Here is an 18669-nt window from a genome sequence, read left to right as displayed (position 1 = left end):
CCGATAAAGAGTTAGGAGCTCATCACAAAACATCCAGTTTTGGGGCTGGAGAGATGGTTCAGAGGTTAAGAGCATTGCCTGCTCTTCCAAAGGTCCTGAGTTCAATTCCCAGCAACCATATGGTGGCTCACAACCATCTGTAATGGGGTCTGGTGCCTTCTTCTGGCCTGCAGGCATACACACAGACAGAATATTGTATACATAATAAATAAATATTTAAAAAAACGTCCAGTTTTGATTTCAATAGACACTACTGAGTGATGTACACTTTCATTCATGGATTTTATTTTCAATAAACACCATTAAACCTGTAACACGAACCTGATACCAGAGTCACTCACTGATAACATCGTCTCTTTAAAAAGCTGTGTCTGACAACTCAAGCAATGAAAAAGAGTATCTTACAAAATGTATAATTTATATTTTTACAAACACTTTAAGGACAAACGGGGATGGCGTGTGGCGGCATTAGAGGGATGCACAAATCGCAGCACATTTTTTGATCTTCATCTATCAGACACACATATGTACATATGTATATCTTGTGTTTTCCTAACTATGACCAACGGTTTTATTTTAAGTAGGTCTTCAATAACTTTAAACGCTCATAAAATCTGTGGATCCTGTCCTCCCTTCTCTAAATTGCACTAAAAGCACATTTGAAAGTCATTAGAGATTGGAATTAGGTGGCTTGGGCCTCGGTGTACTGTTTAAGTATGAGAGAATCCCTGTTGAATCACGAAGTGAGCCTCCGCAGCCTTCAGGACCCAAGTGATGGGCTGAGAGGTCCCGTCATCTCTGCACGGGGAGTTTTTGGTTCAGCTTCTTTCAATTGGAAAGGCGTCAGCTTGTCTGCAATGGAGCAAGTCCATGGCACTAGTCCCCCGTAATGAACAGGCATTCCTCTGCTGTAGATGCAGCACGTTTTCTACCAGTAAGGAGAGAATCAGTCTCTGAACCTCATGCTCAAGAGCTGAACGCTTCCTCTGATCTTAGGTGTGGGAGTGCAGAGTTGACCAATCCCAAGGAGCTCAGTAGAGGTCCCTCAAGTCAACCTCAGTATGCGGTGATAGATATGTACATGTTCAATGTGATCTCAGATAGCACTGTGTCATTCGTTTCTGTGACGTTTATTGGAACTGAACCGGCGCACAGAAAGTAAGTGCAACGTGACGCGTTCTACAAATTAAACCATCTATCTGACAAATTTACACTGGCAATAAACAGCACAGGAAAGCAGGTTACCCTTAAGCCATATCCTGAGCTTACCTCGATTCCAAGTTTACATTTGGAACCCCCTTTGTTCAAAAAAAAAAAAACGCATAGAAATGACCTCACACGACCACAGAAGCATACACGGGACACTTCTTCACTGTGTTTCTTAGATTCAGGTGATGCTGGACCATGCAGCAGCAATGTTTTGCCTCCACCCATGTGCTTGCTTCGACACCGGTCACATTTCTCCCCTGCCGGTCTTCAGCTCCAGCTCCTGGAGGAAGGCCTCATTGTTCTGAGGGCAGTTGGAGTGGCAGGTGCAGGTCCCAATGACCATGACTGGCTTCTTGACCGTTTGCCCTGGGGGGCACTGAAACTGCACTTGGATGGTTTTGGTGTTGTGAGGGGTACAGCACCGGCCATCGCTGCAGACCCCACAGAACCTGGGTTTGTAGGTGTGCAGGCTCGTGCAATTCTTGAACTGCAGGTGGATGGCCTTCAGGGACTTCTTGGTGCGGAGACACTTTTTACCTTTCTGAGAAAGAGAAAAAGAAGGACGCTGAATGGAAATCCTGTGGTTCTGAAGGACCATGTTAGCAGTCAACCCAGCCAACCTGTGCTCTTCGTAAACAAATCATTGACTTTATTTGGACAGTCTTGTCAGCTGATATCAGTTGCTTCCCCAGAGTACCTGGGAACTTGTGATAACGTTTAACCAATAGTCACATCGATCCAATATTTCTGGACAATCCTCTGCCTTTGGACAATTCTTATTTGTCTCTTACATTCATTTTCTTTTCTGCCTAGAATTTGAACATAATACCAAATATGCAGAATCCCCCTTTGTCATTGAGGCTATGAACATGAAGAAGAAAGAATCTCTCTCATTTAAAGCCATTATTGTATTTAACTAAATGCATTCTTTGGTGTTTTTGAGAGAGGGAGTAAATGTGGCAATTATTAATTTATAATTATTCAATTATAAAGCCTGTTAATGTTTCAGAGACTTTTCAGGCATTAATTCATTTGACTTCAACGACATTCATTCACATAAGAAATGACTATACAACTGACCTAAGTTTATTTGAAAAACAGAGTCACAAAGGACTGAAATGATCAGAAATATCAGGCATTGGATTTTGTCTGATGCAAGGCTAATTCCTTCTAGTACATTATGGCCTCGGAAATTCTAGAACAGTGAAATGTATGACTCTTTCTATGAAAAGTGCATTGGATGAAGAGTTTGTGCAATACGCTACCAGTTCAGATAATAAAAAATTCACCCCAGTTTTCTTAAGTAAGTAGACACATGACTTTTATTTCCTACTCTGCTTTGAGTTTGCCACAGTTCTCCTCCTCACCCTTTCCTGCGTGAGGCTCATGGTGCGTAGGGTGGTGATTAGGGATCCCTGACATCAGTGCTTCTCAAACCCTCATGCACATTAACATCACCTTAGTGGTTTGCTAGACTACAATTGCTGGTCTGGAGTTAGCGCATGTGGTGTGAGGCCCGTGAATCGGAAGGTGCTTCTCAAACCCTAATGCACATTAGCATCACCTTAGTGGGTTACTAGAATTCAATTGCTGGTCCTCAACCAGAGTTAGCACATGTGATGTGAGGCCCATGAATCGGAAGGTGCTACAGCTTACCTTGCGACAACACAATAAGATCCTCAGGCATAGACTATTCTGGGGAGGAAGAAGTTGATTCCTCCCATTCCTGGCCAGACCACCTGAAGCAGCAGGATGTAAGCTGCCCCACTGAAAAAGGTACTGAGCCACATGGCTAACATAGATCAGAAAAATGGGTTAATCAAGATGTGAGAGTTAGCCAGTAAGAAGCCTGACCTAATGGACCAATCAGCTTTATAACTTATAGAGATCTCTTGTGTGATTTTTCGTTGGGACTAAACAGCTGGGGGGGTTGGGCAGGACAGAAACACAAACAAACAGGCCCGGCCCTTTCATGTTACATAGACTTAAGAAATCTCAGAAGCAAGAACCAGGCTCTACATTCCAAACACATTTCCAGACCTCGCATAACATATGTCCACTATATAAACACCTTAGGTGTGTTATTTCCCAACATAAGATGAGGTGTTGAGTTCAAAGAGACATCAGTTGTGATAAGGAACACTACAAAAGATCAATTTCTAGGAGCATTGTATAAAAAAGCCTTCTTTAGGAACAAAGTAGCTATGTTCACGAAGATATAGAAGCTCCTGTTTCTCCTTTTGTTGTACTTACTGTTTAGGGTATATTCTTCTCAATGACCGTTAGAGCCAGAGGGAGCAACCTTGCTGTGCATGGTGGGTGCATGTGAGTAAATGTATGACTCCTTCTGTGGGCACACATTCATGGTGAGGCTACATGTATGTTTCCTAAAGTGACAGAAGGTACATATCTATGGTATAGTTTTGGAGAAAAGGTGTTCCTTCAAATTTACAGAAGGAACATAAAATTGAAATAAGTCTCTAAAATTATATAGCTGAACAACTGCATAACCAATGAGATCACAATGAACCCTTGTTTTAGCAGTAGGGAAAAAATTTAAGTGTTTTTTTTTTTGATGGTTAACATTAGCGGAATAGTTAATCTGTGTCCAACATTTTTGCAAATTCATTTCATTTAATCCCGATGACCTCAAGATAGATGTTTTCTTTTCTCTTTTTTCTTTTTCATTTTTTTCTTTTTGAGGCAGGGTCTTTCTATGTAGCTTGGACTTTCCTCGAACTCTCTATGTAGACCAGGCTGGCCTTGAACTCACAGAGATCTTCCTGCCTCTGCGTTCTGGGTGCTGGGATTTAAAGGTGTGTGCTACCACCACCCAGCAAGAGGTATTTTCAATGGTCACACTCTATGGGGAAAGAATTGAAAATAAATTGCCCAACATCACACAGTTAGCTAGGTCATGTTGAAAGGATTTAAGGCCAGGATAAACAGGTCTCCTGATATCCTCTTAAATGTTAGAGTGGTGATACACAGAGCTTGCATTTCTAGGGGCTGTTCTCTTTTGGTCTCAGGCTGATATGTGGATCTATGCAATGGTTAAATCTGGTATTACATTTATCCGATCCAGTTCTGCAACAAGATCTGTTATGTCATCAGGAACCAATTAGGACTCTTGATCTTCACACCTTATACCCGGCATCAACACACTGTGTTGACATATTCCACCCTTCCTCCAAAAAGAGAAAAGAAATATGCTGTTTCATTTGGCTCACGCTGCCTTACTCTGGCAAATGTATTATTTCTACCAGGCTTTTAAAAATATTGTTGATAATTCCCAGACACCCATTCAGGCATGCACTGATAGCTGTTTATTGTGTAGACAGTATATTCCATGATGCATAGTAAGATATGAAGACTTCAAGGCGAATAAAGCACACATAGAATCTATTCTGGTCCATCCCATGGCTTGTCCCTGGGTTATTTAAAAAACTTAACCTTGCTAAAGTAGCTCCACTTGACAACAGGAGAGCTACTTTTCCCTCCAGGCATGGGATGGGATCCTATTTAGGATAAAGTATTAGAGTGGTACGCTCTTTCCTATTTGTTTTCAGTACTGCTGTAAGTTGCTTGGAGGGGGCACTTATGTATATTAAGAAAAGAAAGGTAGAAAGTACGGTTTTGATTCAGGATGTTCCACACCCTTTGTCTGGGTTAATGCTCAGCCGGGGCAGATTTGTCACCAGGTGTGACAGTGGCTTTATGAAGGCCAGGCTTCAGGGTGACTGTTGCTATAGACACGATAAGGACTCCTCTAGGCTCCTACCTTGTCTGTTGACGGCGTGGGCTCTTGTTCGCAAGGCCGAACCATGCAGAGGCGACTTTGTTTCACCATCTCACACTGGCGATTCCTGTTGGTGACCCGGGTGGACAAGCCCATGCCACAGCTCTTAGAACACGCGCTCCACTCCGTGGTCTGCTCAATGCAGTTGATACTGGAGTCAGAGACTTCCACCCCTACGGTGGCTTCTGGTCTGTAGGCTAGCAAAAGCATAAATACAGTTATTTCAGCAAACTGTGTGTGTGGGGGGATCAATAAGTGTTGCCCCTAGAATACATTAGATAGTGGATTTTAATTCTGGAGCTAACATATATCAGTTTTTGAAGAGCACAGAACTAGGTCTATTTGCAAACCCCTAACAGGCAGGGCACAATGCAGGACTTCAAGAAATCTTTATTCACTTAACCCTAAGCTTAGGACAGTTTGTCATAGGAGGACCTTAGTAATTTTATGAACATAGAACCATATAGCATCATAAGCTGAACGCTTTCCACACGTGACTTGGTACACAGAAAGATAATGCTAACAATTTAATTTTTTGTGTATATCTTTAAGTGTGTGTGTGTGTGTGTGTGTGTGTGTGTGTATGTGGCCATGTGTTTGAAGGTATAGATGTATGTGTATGTATTCACGTGTGTATAAAGGCCATAGGTCTAGCTCAATTGTTGTTCCTTAGGAATGCATTCACTGAAATCATGGGCTAATTAATTGGGTTAGTCTAGCTGGCCAGTAAACTCAAGTGACCCACAGATTTCTGCCTCCTCAGCATTAGGATTGCAGGTAAGGGATTTTTTTTTTAAAAGGTCTTGGGGATCCAAGTAAGGACCTCACCAGCTGATCTATTTCCCCAATGCTATCTTTTAATTTTCATGAGTAAGTAGAGCCAGCCAAACCAAAAATCCAGAGAAGGGATTTTTTGGGTCAGTTAGAAGAGAGAGGGTCAAAGAATACCCACCCAATAATGCACAAAAGAAACAAAAGTGACTGATTCAACGGGACCCTTTAAAAGAGGAGCTGTGTGAATATTCCTGCAATCTAGCTCAGACTAAAATAAATGATGCATTAGATCCCAGTGGGCGATCTGAAAGTCACAATGAAATGGCCAGAGGCAAGCCAACTTCTTATCTCAAATCCCAGAGCCAATACCTGTTTCCTGACCCTAACCCCCCATGACCTTGGAGATCCTCACCTGGAAGGGCCAGGCCTCCCAGTGTCCCCTGCTCATTTGGGCCACAGGTCCACTTTTCACAGCACTCCCCAGGCACGGCCACTTTTCTGGGAGCTGGGCAGTCGGGACCGGGCAGCAGGACATCCAGCTGGCAGCGGGGCACACAGCCAATCTGCCCGTCTCTGCAGGTACAGTGGTACTGACAGTTTGGTTCAAACTTCTCTCCGCTGCGGTAAATGACCCCATCGAACACACAGTTGTCGCCCTCTAGAACTGGGATGTTCAGAAAGGAAGGAAGAAGAAGAAGGAGAGAGAGAAAGCGCACAGTTTAACTCGAGAGCTGTGTCAGATTGGTAGGACATTGGTAGAAGTTGTTCCTTTTCTAGTTCAGACGACTGGCTTATAAATCTCAAGGAGAACTAGGTCCTTGTAGATGCTTCCAGAACAAGGATAAGACACAGTCCCACCAGGTCTCTTTTCTTCACCTAGTTCTTATGAATGAGCAAAGGGATGGACTCTGGACAGTGCCACTATGCTTGGACCGGCTAGCTGAAGGCTTCTAACACATCTCTATTTCCTTTTCAAATCTCCTACCCCGAAATGACTTCATTTCTAAGATAGAAGAAAGGCAAGAACAAATGGTGATGTCACACTCCAGAGACCCTATCTCCAAAAGATAAGATTTCCCAAGAACCGGCTCTGAGTCTTCTCCTACAGTAGTAGTTTGGGATTTAAAACCCAATAGCTTCACCGCTCAGACTGGGAAGGGCATCAAGAGTTCTTGGCCTTAAAGCCCAGTAAATCACCAGCAGCTTGGAGGAAAAAAAAAAAAAAAAAAAAAAAAAAAAAAAGAAAAGGCTTACTTCAAACTCTTACCAAGGGAGCTAGGGCTAACCCCGATTACAACGGTGCACCGCGTGGGAAATTGACCTCCCATTGATAAATTTTCATGAGTCTGCATTGGCTAGCTGCCTGCGGTTTATTTTACTGCACCCCAGACAGGAGTGACATAGTCCTCCCAGGAGACAGGAATTGTTTTGACTCTAGTAGGACAATTACAGGTGTGAAAACATATACTGGGCTGCAGTCAGGGGCAACTGTAAGTCTTTGAGTAAGCCCCTGCTTCCGTCATCCTAAGCGGTCCCCCGGAAGTGGCCCTTCAACTCTGCTTTGGTCCCCTCTCTTGTACAGCGACAAGTGATGTACCTGTGCTGAGCTGCTTTCTTTTCAGTCTGATGCCTGGTGTACAGTAGGCTCTCTCTATATGTCACTTACTGTACTATTGCTACACAGGTCTTTGCTTAGTTCTCAACGGGAAAGGGAAGAAGAGGGCATAGGGATGGGACAGTTTCACCTAACTGCCCAAGGAGAGGTCAGACCACAGCAGGCAGGGGCAGACAGGATTACCCATGCATATGCCAGTCTGGTTGCTGGGGTCTGCGCTGCGGTCACAGTAGAGGCCGCTGCTCTGGTCGCAGGGTTTCAGCTCGGAGCAGCTCTCTCCTCGCTGGCGGGCGCACACCAGACAGCATGAGCAGCCATCTAGCACTGAGCGCACCCCAGGGGCGCAGGTCGGCGGTGTAGTGGGGCACTGAAGCGGACACGAGGACGGGCAGCGCTGGGTTGCAGATACCTAGGAAGAGAGACAAGGAAAGGAATCCCGGTTATCGGGGACAAACTAAAGTAGAGAGATCCCAGGACCGATTAGGAGCAGTCCTGGAGAGCCAAGTAACCAGGGGCATCTTAAGCGTGCACCACTTACTTGATTTAAGAGGTGGAAGAGAAAGAAGCCTAAGCAGAGGCATCGCTTTCGCAGGAAGGTGCTCATGATCTGCATCCTCCGCATGCTAAGGCTGTCACCGGCTGGAAATGGGGACTGCCCCTTCACTCAGGTCAGGCTGAGCAGCAAGAGCCACCCGTGCAGGTTTTATAGCGCGCTCCAGGGACGCTCACAAGCCGGTTGGCTACGCTGGAAGGGGGGTGTAGGGGGGAGTCAGCTGGGTGGAGAAGTGGAAGGAGCTCCACTGTTGCCATGGCGATGGGCCCCAAGGCTGCTCTCCTTAGGGCGTGGCGCCCGGGCTTCGTGTGCCTGTGTGTGGCGACGGACTTTTCCCAGAGCACCGGGAGGGGCAGGGTGGAGCCCCCAGGCCAAGACCCAGAGCCAGCTACAGCTCGTGGGAAGGAAACGCCCTCTTCCTCTGTACAGTTGTTTCACCTTCCCCCAGGAGGAAGACACCGCTACTCCCTCCGCCCTCGCTGTCACGCTGTTGGAGAGCCAGGGCTACGAAGGAGGAGCTCTTGACCAGGATGCCTGAAGTTTGGGGCCATATGAGCAGGGCAGGGATTGGCCAGAGGCCCAGAAGTTTAGTCATAAGGGAAGCACATGCAAGTTTGTCACCGTTTATTAGGGCACTCTTTGAAATGTGTTGAGCGGGTGGGGATGAGGAAAGGACGGGGACACACACACACACACACACACACACACACACACACACATGCTTCGCCAGAGTGGGGGATGCTTTTGGCCAAATGGCCAAATTCTTCTGATTGTAATCATTCCAAGATTTGCAAAGTCTTAAGACCCAAGTTCTACATGTTCGGTAGAAATAAACACAGCAAAGAAATTCAAAGAAAAAAGAGGGCGGAGGATTGGGAGAGAATGTTTCTTGGTAGAGGAAAAATCTTGAAACACCTGCCTCATCACGCACCCAATGTAAAACTGTTCAAATAGTCCAAGGTTCTACGAAAGCCTCTCTGGGTTGCACTCAGCACCCTGATGAACTGAGGCTTTTGCTTGTCTTGACTGATATTCAATACTCTCCAGCCTGGTATTCTTCTGCAAAAAGGAAAGGAAAGCAAAGAACAGGTGGTCTGCTGTGGTTTACTGGTCCATCATGAGGCAGAAAGAGCCGCTTTTACTCCATCAAAGGTGACAGGTTTAAAACAGGTTGGTGTCTCCCGATCCCCCCCCCCCCCCACTTCAACATTGCTCCTGAGAAAACTATGCCCCCTTGAGGACAGCTATTTCGGAAAGACACTTTGTGAGAGAAATTATATAGGGCTGTGATGTAAGTCTAGTCTTTACAAAGAAACAAATTGCTCCCACGTTACGGACCCCGGCAGGAAAGAAGCCCACGGCAGCTTGTTTAGTGAACCTGGGCTGTCTCTACAATGTTCCAAGATGGCAAAATCACTTCCACCACCTCCATGGTCATATTTTACAGCTTGGAACTGCCCAGATGCACTCCCCCAGCGGCAGCAATTCCGCTTTCTTTGAGAAGCACACCATGTTTCCAGGGAGGTGGAAGAGCTAATTTGCACAGCTGATGGGGGACAATTGCATCCTCGTCAGGTTAATGGGTTTCCTGCCACACCTGGCTTGGTGATGGCCCCATCTGGCTGCACATCAGAGACAATTAGGCTGTATGCTTTCCCAAGTTAGAGATTCTTGGGCCGGACACTTGCCCCTCTCTCAGGTGGCTCTTGGTCTACTGAATGCGTGCTGAAATGTAAGCCAGCTTTGGGGAAAGGGAGCAGCGCTAGGGCGGAGGCGTGTTGGCCATGCTTTCAAAGTATGCAGAGACTAAGATAGGACGAGGGCAAACGGGCAGCACCAGGTTGGGCTAAGGCTGCCAGGAAAGGGCGAGGAGGGTGAAGAAAGGTGAAGCCAATGATGGAAATGGCGGAGTCACTGCTGCTAAGACTCGTGCTCTTGAAAGAAAGTAAGCTTGAGTGAATTTCGCCTAAAGGAGGGTTTTTTTCAGAAGGACGCTGTGATGTTTTCTTAGCAACTGAACTGGATTAGCGCAAGTTGGTCTCAGAGCCTTTAAGGCTGTCAAGACCAAGTCTCTTTAACAGTCCTCCCAGCTTCTCAGTGTTGTGACAACATGAGTCAGTTCCTTCTCTCTAAAGCAGCGGTTCTCAACCTTTGTAATACTGGGCATACGGCTACTTTGGTTGCTTCATAATCCTTTAATACAGTTCCTCATGTTGTGGTGATCCCCCAATCATAAAATTATTTTTGTTACTACTTCATAACTGTACTTTTCCTACTGCTGTGGATTGTAATATAGATATCTGGTGTGGGGTAGCAACCTACAGGTTGAGAAACTCTGCTAGTAAAGATGGCCTAATTCTTCTAAGTCTCTATTTTTATGACCACAACCCTTTTCATTAGACTCAATTTAGAGAAATTGAGAAAAAGGGAATCCAGAAACCAATCTAGGCTTATCTGAGGAAGTGAGAAGGTGAAGGGAAGGTGAGGTGTGTTGGGTAACTAACACGCGTGACTAGAAGGGAAAGCCATGACAGTTTCTTGGGAGAGAGGGGGCTGTTCTTTAGGAAGACAGTGAACTTGACAAACAAATAGATATGCCTCTAGTCTATGATCCAAATCAAAATAACTATAAACTGAAGACAAGACCGTCTGGCTGTGCCCACGTCACATGAGGCTTCGTGTTGTCCTTGGAACCAGCCTGGTATGGCTTGCTGGTCTCTTATATCACTTTATAATTAAGATTCTACGAGAGTTGAGATCTCTGGGAACGGAGTGAGTCCTTATTAGAAATTCTTGCTGAGTTACTGGGTTAGGCAGCCAGCCAAGGTGGTATGGGGTTAGAAGCTACAACTTTGATTATTTTTTTCCTCCTTCATCTCTTTCTCTCTTCCCTTTTCCTCCTTCCATATTTGACATCAGAAGCTCTTTCTGCATCAAATACAACCTCATTACTTAACAGTCAATACTCCTACCCAGAATGCTCTTGGAGAACCTTCCTTACTTTTTGCTTGTGAGGTACTGTTGCATTATCTTTCTCATGATTATAAAAAAAAAATTAGAGAAGACTGGAGCTTACTTCTACAGTAGACAACTGAACCAAGAGCCTTCTTCCTTAGAAATAGGGCAATTAAAAGCCATAATTGATGTTATCATCTTTAGGACAACACTTAGCGTGCTCTCTTCCTCAGTCTCGTGGTTCAGTAAAACAACAGATACTTGTGGTGTTTGAAATCAGTTGTTCTTTAACCAAGCTGTTTGTCCTTAGCTAGCATAATAGACCTCATAGGTTACCCTCACTGTGTGAGAGATAGGTATCCCTTCAAGACCTCCGAGACCAGGTTCTCAGCACAAAGGAGATCTATTGGCCCCAGAGGAACAAAGGGCAGAGAATAAGAGACAAAGACAGGAGATAGAGAATGCGGGAGAAAGGGAAAGGAACAAAGGAGTTGGGGAGAAAAAGGACAAGGGAGAGGGGTAAAGGGCATTTGTCCTAAGGGGCAAATGACTGCCTCTGGATAGAGAGGAGACAGATGTGGCACCTAGGAAAATGGTGGTTCGTAAAGGCAAAAGGGGAAACCCCGTGTTAGGGCGAGGTGTTTAATTTTAACTGGGCAAGTTATTAGGTGAGCCAAAGGGGGCTTCTGATTGCTGAACTTCGGTACATTGATAGCTCAACCTTGGTAGTCAGTCTCAGGAGGGGGAAGAGGCTGAATAAGGGACTAGACCTTGGTGGCTAGCTTTAGGAATGTAATCTAACATTTAGCCAGGCAGAGGGGATGGGGGAGAAGGGCAAGGCCTGCCAGAGTCATGTGCTCAAGTGGGCTAATGTCCTTTTACATAGCTACTGCTTTCTGAATTTCCTTCATATGTCCCCTTCCTGGGGACTCAGGGAGTTGGTAGTGCACAGAACAAGTCCCATCTTATCTGAAGCAGGCCAGCTGCAGCCGACGTCACGTTATACACATCATGTCAATCAAATGCTCATGCTTTTTGGACAGATTCCTTATTTCTTGCTTTTCTAAGAACATCACAGCACATTTTAAAAATGTTTATGGGAAATAAAACATTGAATTTATAATGTTTATGGTCTATGGAAATGGTTCAGGGGCTAAGTGCTTGGTTTGCAAACACAACAACCTGTGTTCAGACAGCCCGCGCCCACATTAAAAACTAGACATTGTGGTGTGCTCCTGTAAGCCCAGTAGGGCAGACAGAAACACATGGATCCCAGGATTCACTGACCAGCCAGCCTAGCCCAATCAGAGAGGTCCAGGTTCAGTGAGACCTGTCCCAAAAACACAATGTGAAAAAGTGATAGAGGAAAACACCTCACCCTGACCTCTGATTTCTAGTTCACACACACACACACACACACACACACACACACACACACACACCTTACATTAAATTTTCCTTTCTTAACAGAATGTTTCTATTGACTATACTGTAAACAAAAAAGACAAAATTTAATGAATTTCTTGAAGAAAAAAATGTCCAGAGATTGAGAAAAGATTATACAAGTGAAAATTGCTGGATGTGTGAAAAATAAGTTAGCTAAGGACTTCCTTCTAGGGAAACGGCACCAAATTTAGGTATTCAAATCATGTTTTTAAACTTTTCTTTACAGGAGAGGACTCTGGGTGTCTTATATTCAGGCCACACTCACAGCTCTTGCCTACCGGAACTCTGTCTCTCTTTCTCTCTGTCTTTCTCTCTGTCTCTCTCTCTCAAGATAAGGTTTCTCTGTGTAACTCTAGCTGTCCAGAAACTCACTCTGTAGACCAGGCTGGCCCTGAACTCAGAGATCTGCCTGTTTCTGCCTCCCAAGTGCTGGGGTTAAAGGTATGTGACCCTAATGTCACCACCACCTGACCAGAACTCTCCTTCTTTGTGGACAGCTGAAATGGCTTTGGGCTACTTGGTAGAGTGAAGTCAGTCCTGCTTCTAGGACTTGAACTTTTGAGGAATTGGCACTGGAGACAAGGCACCCATTAGGGACTACACATCAGGTTGTCTGATAGCCTGTCTACAGTGTTTCATATTAAATATTTATTTATTATGTATACAATATTCTGTCTGTGTGTATGTCTGCAGGCCAGAAGAGGGCACCAGACCTCATTACAGATGGTTGTGAGCCACCATGCGGTTGCCGGGAATTGAACTCAGGACCTTTGGAAGAGCAGGCAATGCTCTTAACCACTGAGCCATCTTGATTGATGGAAAACTCAACTCATAAATGCTGGGGACAAAATGTACATCAAAGAAGGAGGTCATTGTTAAGTACAGGTAAAGTGCCAATGAATTTACTGTCCTGGGGGGGGGAACAAAAGTCACATTCTGTGTTGGAGAGAACCTGAAAATACTTACATAATCTCTCCCACCCTAAAATTTATGAATTTTCAGCTGGGAATACTAGGAGATGTGTGACCACAGAATTTTTTTTGGGGGGGGAGTTGACAATGTGAATGTTCCCAGTGTCCAGTCATTCATAGATAACTGTTTTATGTTTTATGACAGGAATCAAGGACACCTAAGATGCTTTGTTCCAAGGATTTTATAACTTAGCAGGAAAATGAAATAAAAATAACTGCTGTGTGAGGCAGCATGCGACAACTCCTATAAATAAACAGAAGCAAAGTGGCATCGCAGTGTAGAGAAGAAAGAAAGAAATTTCTCTGCTGTGAGAACTCGAGAGTGGTGGGGCCTGGGACGAGACCGTTGGGAAAGACATATGCATTCTTTCCACTCACGGACATCGCTTCAGAGACAGAATGTTGTGAATTTTGGGTAAGCTTGGACATGTGTGTTGGTCACAAACAATGGGAACAAGGTTTGAAGAGGGAAATCCCGACCTTGTTCAGAAGATGGCAGGTAGTTGAACAGGTCTGGAGCAATGATGGTAGCAGGAGATGAGGTTGGAAAAGAGGCCACAGTCACCTCCTACTGTGGAGAGTTTGTGGGACCTCTAGGAACCTCCAGGGGTTCTTGCTGCCTTGCGGGAGGTTAAGGGGGAAGGGGAAGGAATTTCAGCTGACAGTTCCTGCAGGTCCTTGTCTAGGCTGAGGTGCTGAAGCCTTCCCTCTTCACATTAGCACGTCAATTGGTATCATCCTTGTTCTGGTTCAACATTAACCTTCACTTTCTGTGACCGCCCATTTAAACACTCCTCAGTACTATTTATTTATCCCCCCAGTTTCCACACCTGTGTCTTTCAACACTATTCCCTAAAGCGACTTATGCTTTTTAAAATTTCTACATTTTGAACTCATTTTTCTTTGTGTGTGTGTGTGTGTGTGTGTGTGTGTGTGTGTATGTGTGTGTGTGTGAAGGAGTATTTACTTTTCTTATATTACAAAGGACAATTCTGTGCTTCCTTTATGCACTCACCAAATCTCCATTTTGAAATTTGAGAAGAATTTCTGTTTAAATAAATGCTGTTAAATAAGTAAGTAACTATGATAATCTAAGTTATAGTTGGTGGTGCATTACAGTTATGGTTCCTTTCTTGTAGAATGCTGTATTTCTTGACTTACTACTTATTTTTCTTCACATCCCTTTTAAAATCACTGGATAGGGTCACATAGCAAAGGAGGAGATTTAAATAGTAATAAGAAGTCTGACTAGATGGCTAGACAAAAAGAAATAAAAATTTTTCAGGTCCAGATGATTTTGCAGAAGAATTCCACCAGACTGTCAAAGAACTACAAACACTCCTTCCTAAACTCTTCAAAACATAGGAGGAGAAGGAGCACTCTACACTCTTTCTAGGAAACCATTATCACTCCAATTCCCAAGGCAAGAAAAGACAAACAACAACAAAATACAGACTGATATTTCTGATAAACATAGATGCAAAAATTCTCAATTAAATCCTAGTGAACCAAATACAAGCAAATATCAATAACATCATCCAACATGTTCATACTGAAAAAGCAGGGTTGGTTCAATATATGTAAGTCTATAAAAATAATAAATCATAAATAGGCTCACAGACAAAAATTCTATGATCATCTCACTAGATGCCAGAAAGGTCTTTCATAAAATGAAACATGCTTTCATGGTGAATCTCATAGAGAAAGTAGGTAAAACAGGAGGGAACATTCTCTCCACCAAAATTATCCTAAAGAGTGAAAAACTTGAAGTGATCTCATTAAAATCAGGAATGAGAGCAGGCTGACTACTATTCCCATTCCTCTTCTTTGTGGTTCTTGGAAATAGCTGGAGAAATATGGTAAGAGAGGGATGTAAGGAATACAAATAGAAAAAGGTGAAATTATTCCCATTTGCAAATCATGTGATATTATATACAAGGGTTCTCAAAAATTTTGCCATAAAACTCCTCAAAGCAATCAACAATTTTAGGAAGTGACAGAAGACTGTTGGTAGAGGTACTAGTTCCTTCTTGGCTACCCAGGCTTGAAATAATCACACAGAAACTATATTATTTAATCACTACCTGTTTGCTATAGCTTTTTATTGGCTAGCTCATACATTCTATAGTAACCCATCTCCATTAATCTGTGTATCACCATACGGCTATGGCTTACTGGGTAAAGTTCCATGTGGCATTTGGCATCTGGAATCTGTCTCTGGCAGGGGCTACATGGTGTCTCATGACTCTGCCTTTTTTCTCCAAGAATTCAGTTTAGTTTTCCCTGCCTAGCTCTACTCTGCCCTCTGACAGACTAAGCCAGATTCTTTATTCATCAACCAATAAAAACAACACATATATAGAAGGACATCCTACACCATTTCCCCTTTTCTGTTTAAATAACAAGGAAGACTGCTGTGGGACAATGGTTTTACCCTGTAAAGATTTATTTCTTGTATTTGTTTACTAAAATGCTGATTGGTCAGTAGCCAGGCAGGAAGTAGAAGCGTGGCAATGAGAATTATGAGAAGAGGAAAGTTTCAGTCCACAGTTATAGCCAAATGCAAAGGAAGCCAGACACAGAGCAAGCAAGATGTGATTACCTCACTGATAAAGGTACCAAGCTACATGGATAACACAGACAAGAATAATGGGCTGATATAAGTTATAAGAATTAGTTAAGAAGAAGCCTGAGCTACTGGGCCAACCAGTTATAATTAATGTAGGCCTCTGTGTGTTTATTTGGGACTAAATGGATGAGACCTGGTGGGACAGAAAAACCTCTGGCAACAAATGGCACCCAACATGGACAATTACATCCACAGAAAGCCTGAAAGAACTTGGAAAGTGATTCTAGACAGAAAAGAATAGAGTTAAGCACAGTTTATTGATAACAGCACTTTCTCTGGTGGGCTCTGCTTGCTAGAGGCAAGTGTTGTAATTTAAGAGAGACTTCCTGACTCAGCTTTAGCTGCAAAACCTCATAGCTCTTTTAAGACATATGCCACAAAACACTTAAAAGGTGTTGATGAAAAGCTAACTGCATGCTTTTTGGTGGTGGCAGGGACCTTGAAACGCCATAGAGTTGTGGCAATAAACATGGCTCTGGCCAGTACCTCTGCCATGAGGCTAAACTCTCAAAAATAAAAGCTAAGGAATGGGCTGGATCCAGCCATCAAAGCCATGGCTTTAATCCTAGCCACATTGCTTAGCAAATTAAAAACCCATGTGGTCAGAAAAAGAGAGATATGCAGTAAAGATAGATTCAAAGATGAAGAAAACCTCTAAAAAGTTTACTGTGTGTTTAAAAATATATGTAGACTTGGAGAGAAAAGAAGGATTAAGTCCTTAAAATAAAAAAAGAAATAAGAGAGTAGTTGGGTGTGGTGGCACACACCTTTAATCCCAACACTTGGAAGGCAGAGGCAGGCGGATCTCTGTGAGTTCAAGGACAACCTGGTCTACAGAGTAAAGAGTGAATTCCAGGACAGCTAAAGATACACAGAGAAACTCTGTCTCAAAAAGTCAAAAATTAAAAATAAAAATAAAAGAAATAGAGTAAAGCCATGTAAAGATGAAAAATTCACAGAGAGTCTGGATACTGTATGCTATTGTGTTGTCTTTAAATAGTTTGATGGCCAAGGAAGGAGCAAAAGCTGCTAAAAGATATTTGATTGTAAATGTTGCTGGATTAATCCAACATATATCTTTTAAAAATGCTTTCACTTAAAAATTTAAGTCAAAAGGTATGTTACTTTGGTGAAGAGGTTTTGCTTTTGTTTCCACATGAAATGAGAAGCTGTGGATTCTGGGCTAAGAAAAATTAGGTTTGATCAAGGAAGACCTCCTGAGAAATCTCCAATAAGAGCAGATGACCAAGATGTCTGAGTTCTACATCCAGAACAATTTCAAGACTGCTAGCTGAGATGATTAAGCCTCACAGAATTTTCCAGTCAGGACTTGACCAAAATTTGAGATTCTCTTTAGGTCCCTATAAGATTATAAGTACCCCCAATCAGCAGGAAGCAGTCTAGAAAACTACACCCACATTCCCAAGAAAATGGATTATGGATGTTTACTTTTGTTTAGAATGTTGGTTACAAGATGTTATAGATAATGGACAAAAAGCTAAACAAGGGATATTCAATTTAGAGTTTCTGTTTTGAAAAAAGAAGGGGGGAAGTGCTGTGGGACAATGGTTTTACTCTGTAAAGATTTGTTTCTTAAACTTGCTAATGCTAAACCAAAAGAAGAATACTGGAGGAACTGCTATTCTGGTCTTCAATATTAATATAATTAATATACATTAATTATACATTAATATAATTAATATTGTGTGCACACACACATTAAAGGAAGTTGCACACTTGGTATAACTATGTTTTCTATAGCATGAATAATAAAAATTCAGAGTCAGATATTGGGGTTCAACCTGAAAACCAGAAGAGGAAAACAGTCAAGTCACTAGAGAAGTCTTACCTCTACCAAGGCTGGGTGACCACAGATTAAGCAGGCAAAACAGACTCAGCAGACTAGACCTCTCTCTCTTCCCATTTTATATTCCCTCTGGTGCTGGGATTAAAGGCTGACTCTCTTGTACTGGCATTAGGTGTGAGTCACCACCACTTGGATTTGTTTCAGCATTCAATTTGTGTAACCCATAGTGTTCATGAACTCACAGAGATACATCTGCCTCTGTCTTCCAAATCCTGGGATTACAGATGTGTGCACCACTGTCTGACCTCTAGTGGCTTAGCTTTGCTCTTCTGAACTTTAGGCAAGCTTTATTTATTAAAACATAAATAAAATATCCCACAAGAATCATAGACTAACAGAAGCCCCAGTAGGAGGCAGGAGAAACTTCATTCTGAAATGTTGGTCAGGGTTGTCCAAGTGACTCCCCAAACAGTATAAATTATTGATGCAGCCTTTGATTGCCTCTCTTGGGTGGAGTGTAGACCCCTATTGCTGAAGACACCACATGTTTAGGACACAGGACTCAGAGGACTTGAGCTGGCTCTGACCCGAAAACCGTTTTCCTGTAATCTAGCTATGGCTCTTGAAAATACTATTCTAGCCTCCAAAGGAGGGAAGAAATTAAAAAGTTCAACTCAGCTGCAATAACTATGAGTCAGAGCAATTGACAACACTTTCATTAAGGTGCAAAAAGGGGCACTTACATGTAGGTGGCAGCCAATAGCTGTTTAGTTGGACTTAAAGCCCCCTCAGCAGGAGAAAAACCTTGGCAGCTTCTCATGGTTAGGGAGGCCATGAACCTTAGAAAGGGATCTACTACTGCGACTTAGCTAGACCTGCCTCGTTCTTTACTACACTCTAGAACATCCTCA

General features: G+C 43.3%; 1 protein-coding gene across 1 annotated transcript; it reads right to left on the bottom strand.

The window, feature by feature from the left end:
* Window positions 1–263: 263 nt before the first annotated feature.
* Window positions 264–8372, bottom strand: Ccn3 (cellular communication network factor 3). The gene is made up of 5 exons (XM_048457397.3): window positions 7936–8372; window positions 7581–7806; window positions 6195–6446; window positions 4991–5205; window positions 264–1750 (listed from the first exon to the last, which is right to left on the bottom strand). Exons 1-5 carry the CDS (start codon window positions 8017–8019, stop codon window positions 1454–1456), a joined length of 1074 nt encoding a protein of 357 aa, XP_048313354.1. The 5' UTR covers window positions 8020–8372; the 3' UTR covers window positions 264–1453.
* Between the last annotated feature and the right edge of the window lie 10297 nt (window positions 8373–18669).

Source organism: Myodes glareolus, chromosome 19 (genome assembly GCF_982192425.1).
Source record: "Myodes glareolus chromosome 19, mMyoGla1.1, whole genome shotgun sequence".
Classification (NCBI taxonomy): Eukaryota; Metazoa; Chordata; class Mammalia; order Rodentia; family Cricetidae; genus Myodes; species Myodes glareolus.
This window is presented reverse-complemented; position numbering and strand designations above follow the sequence as displayed.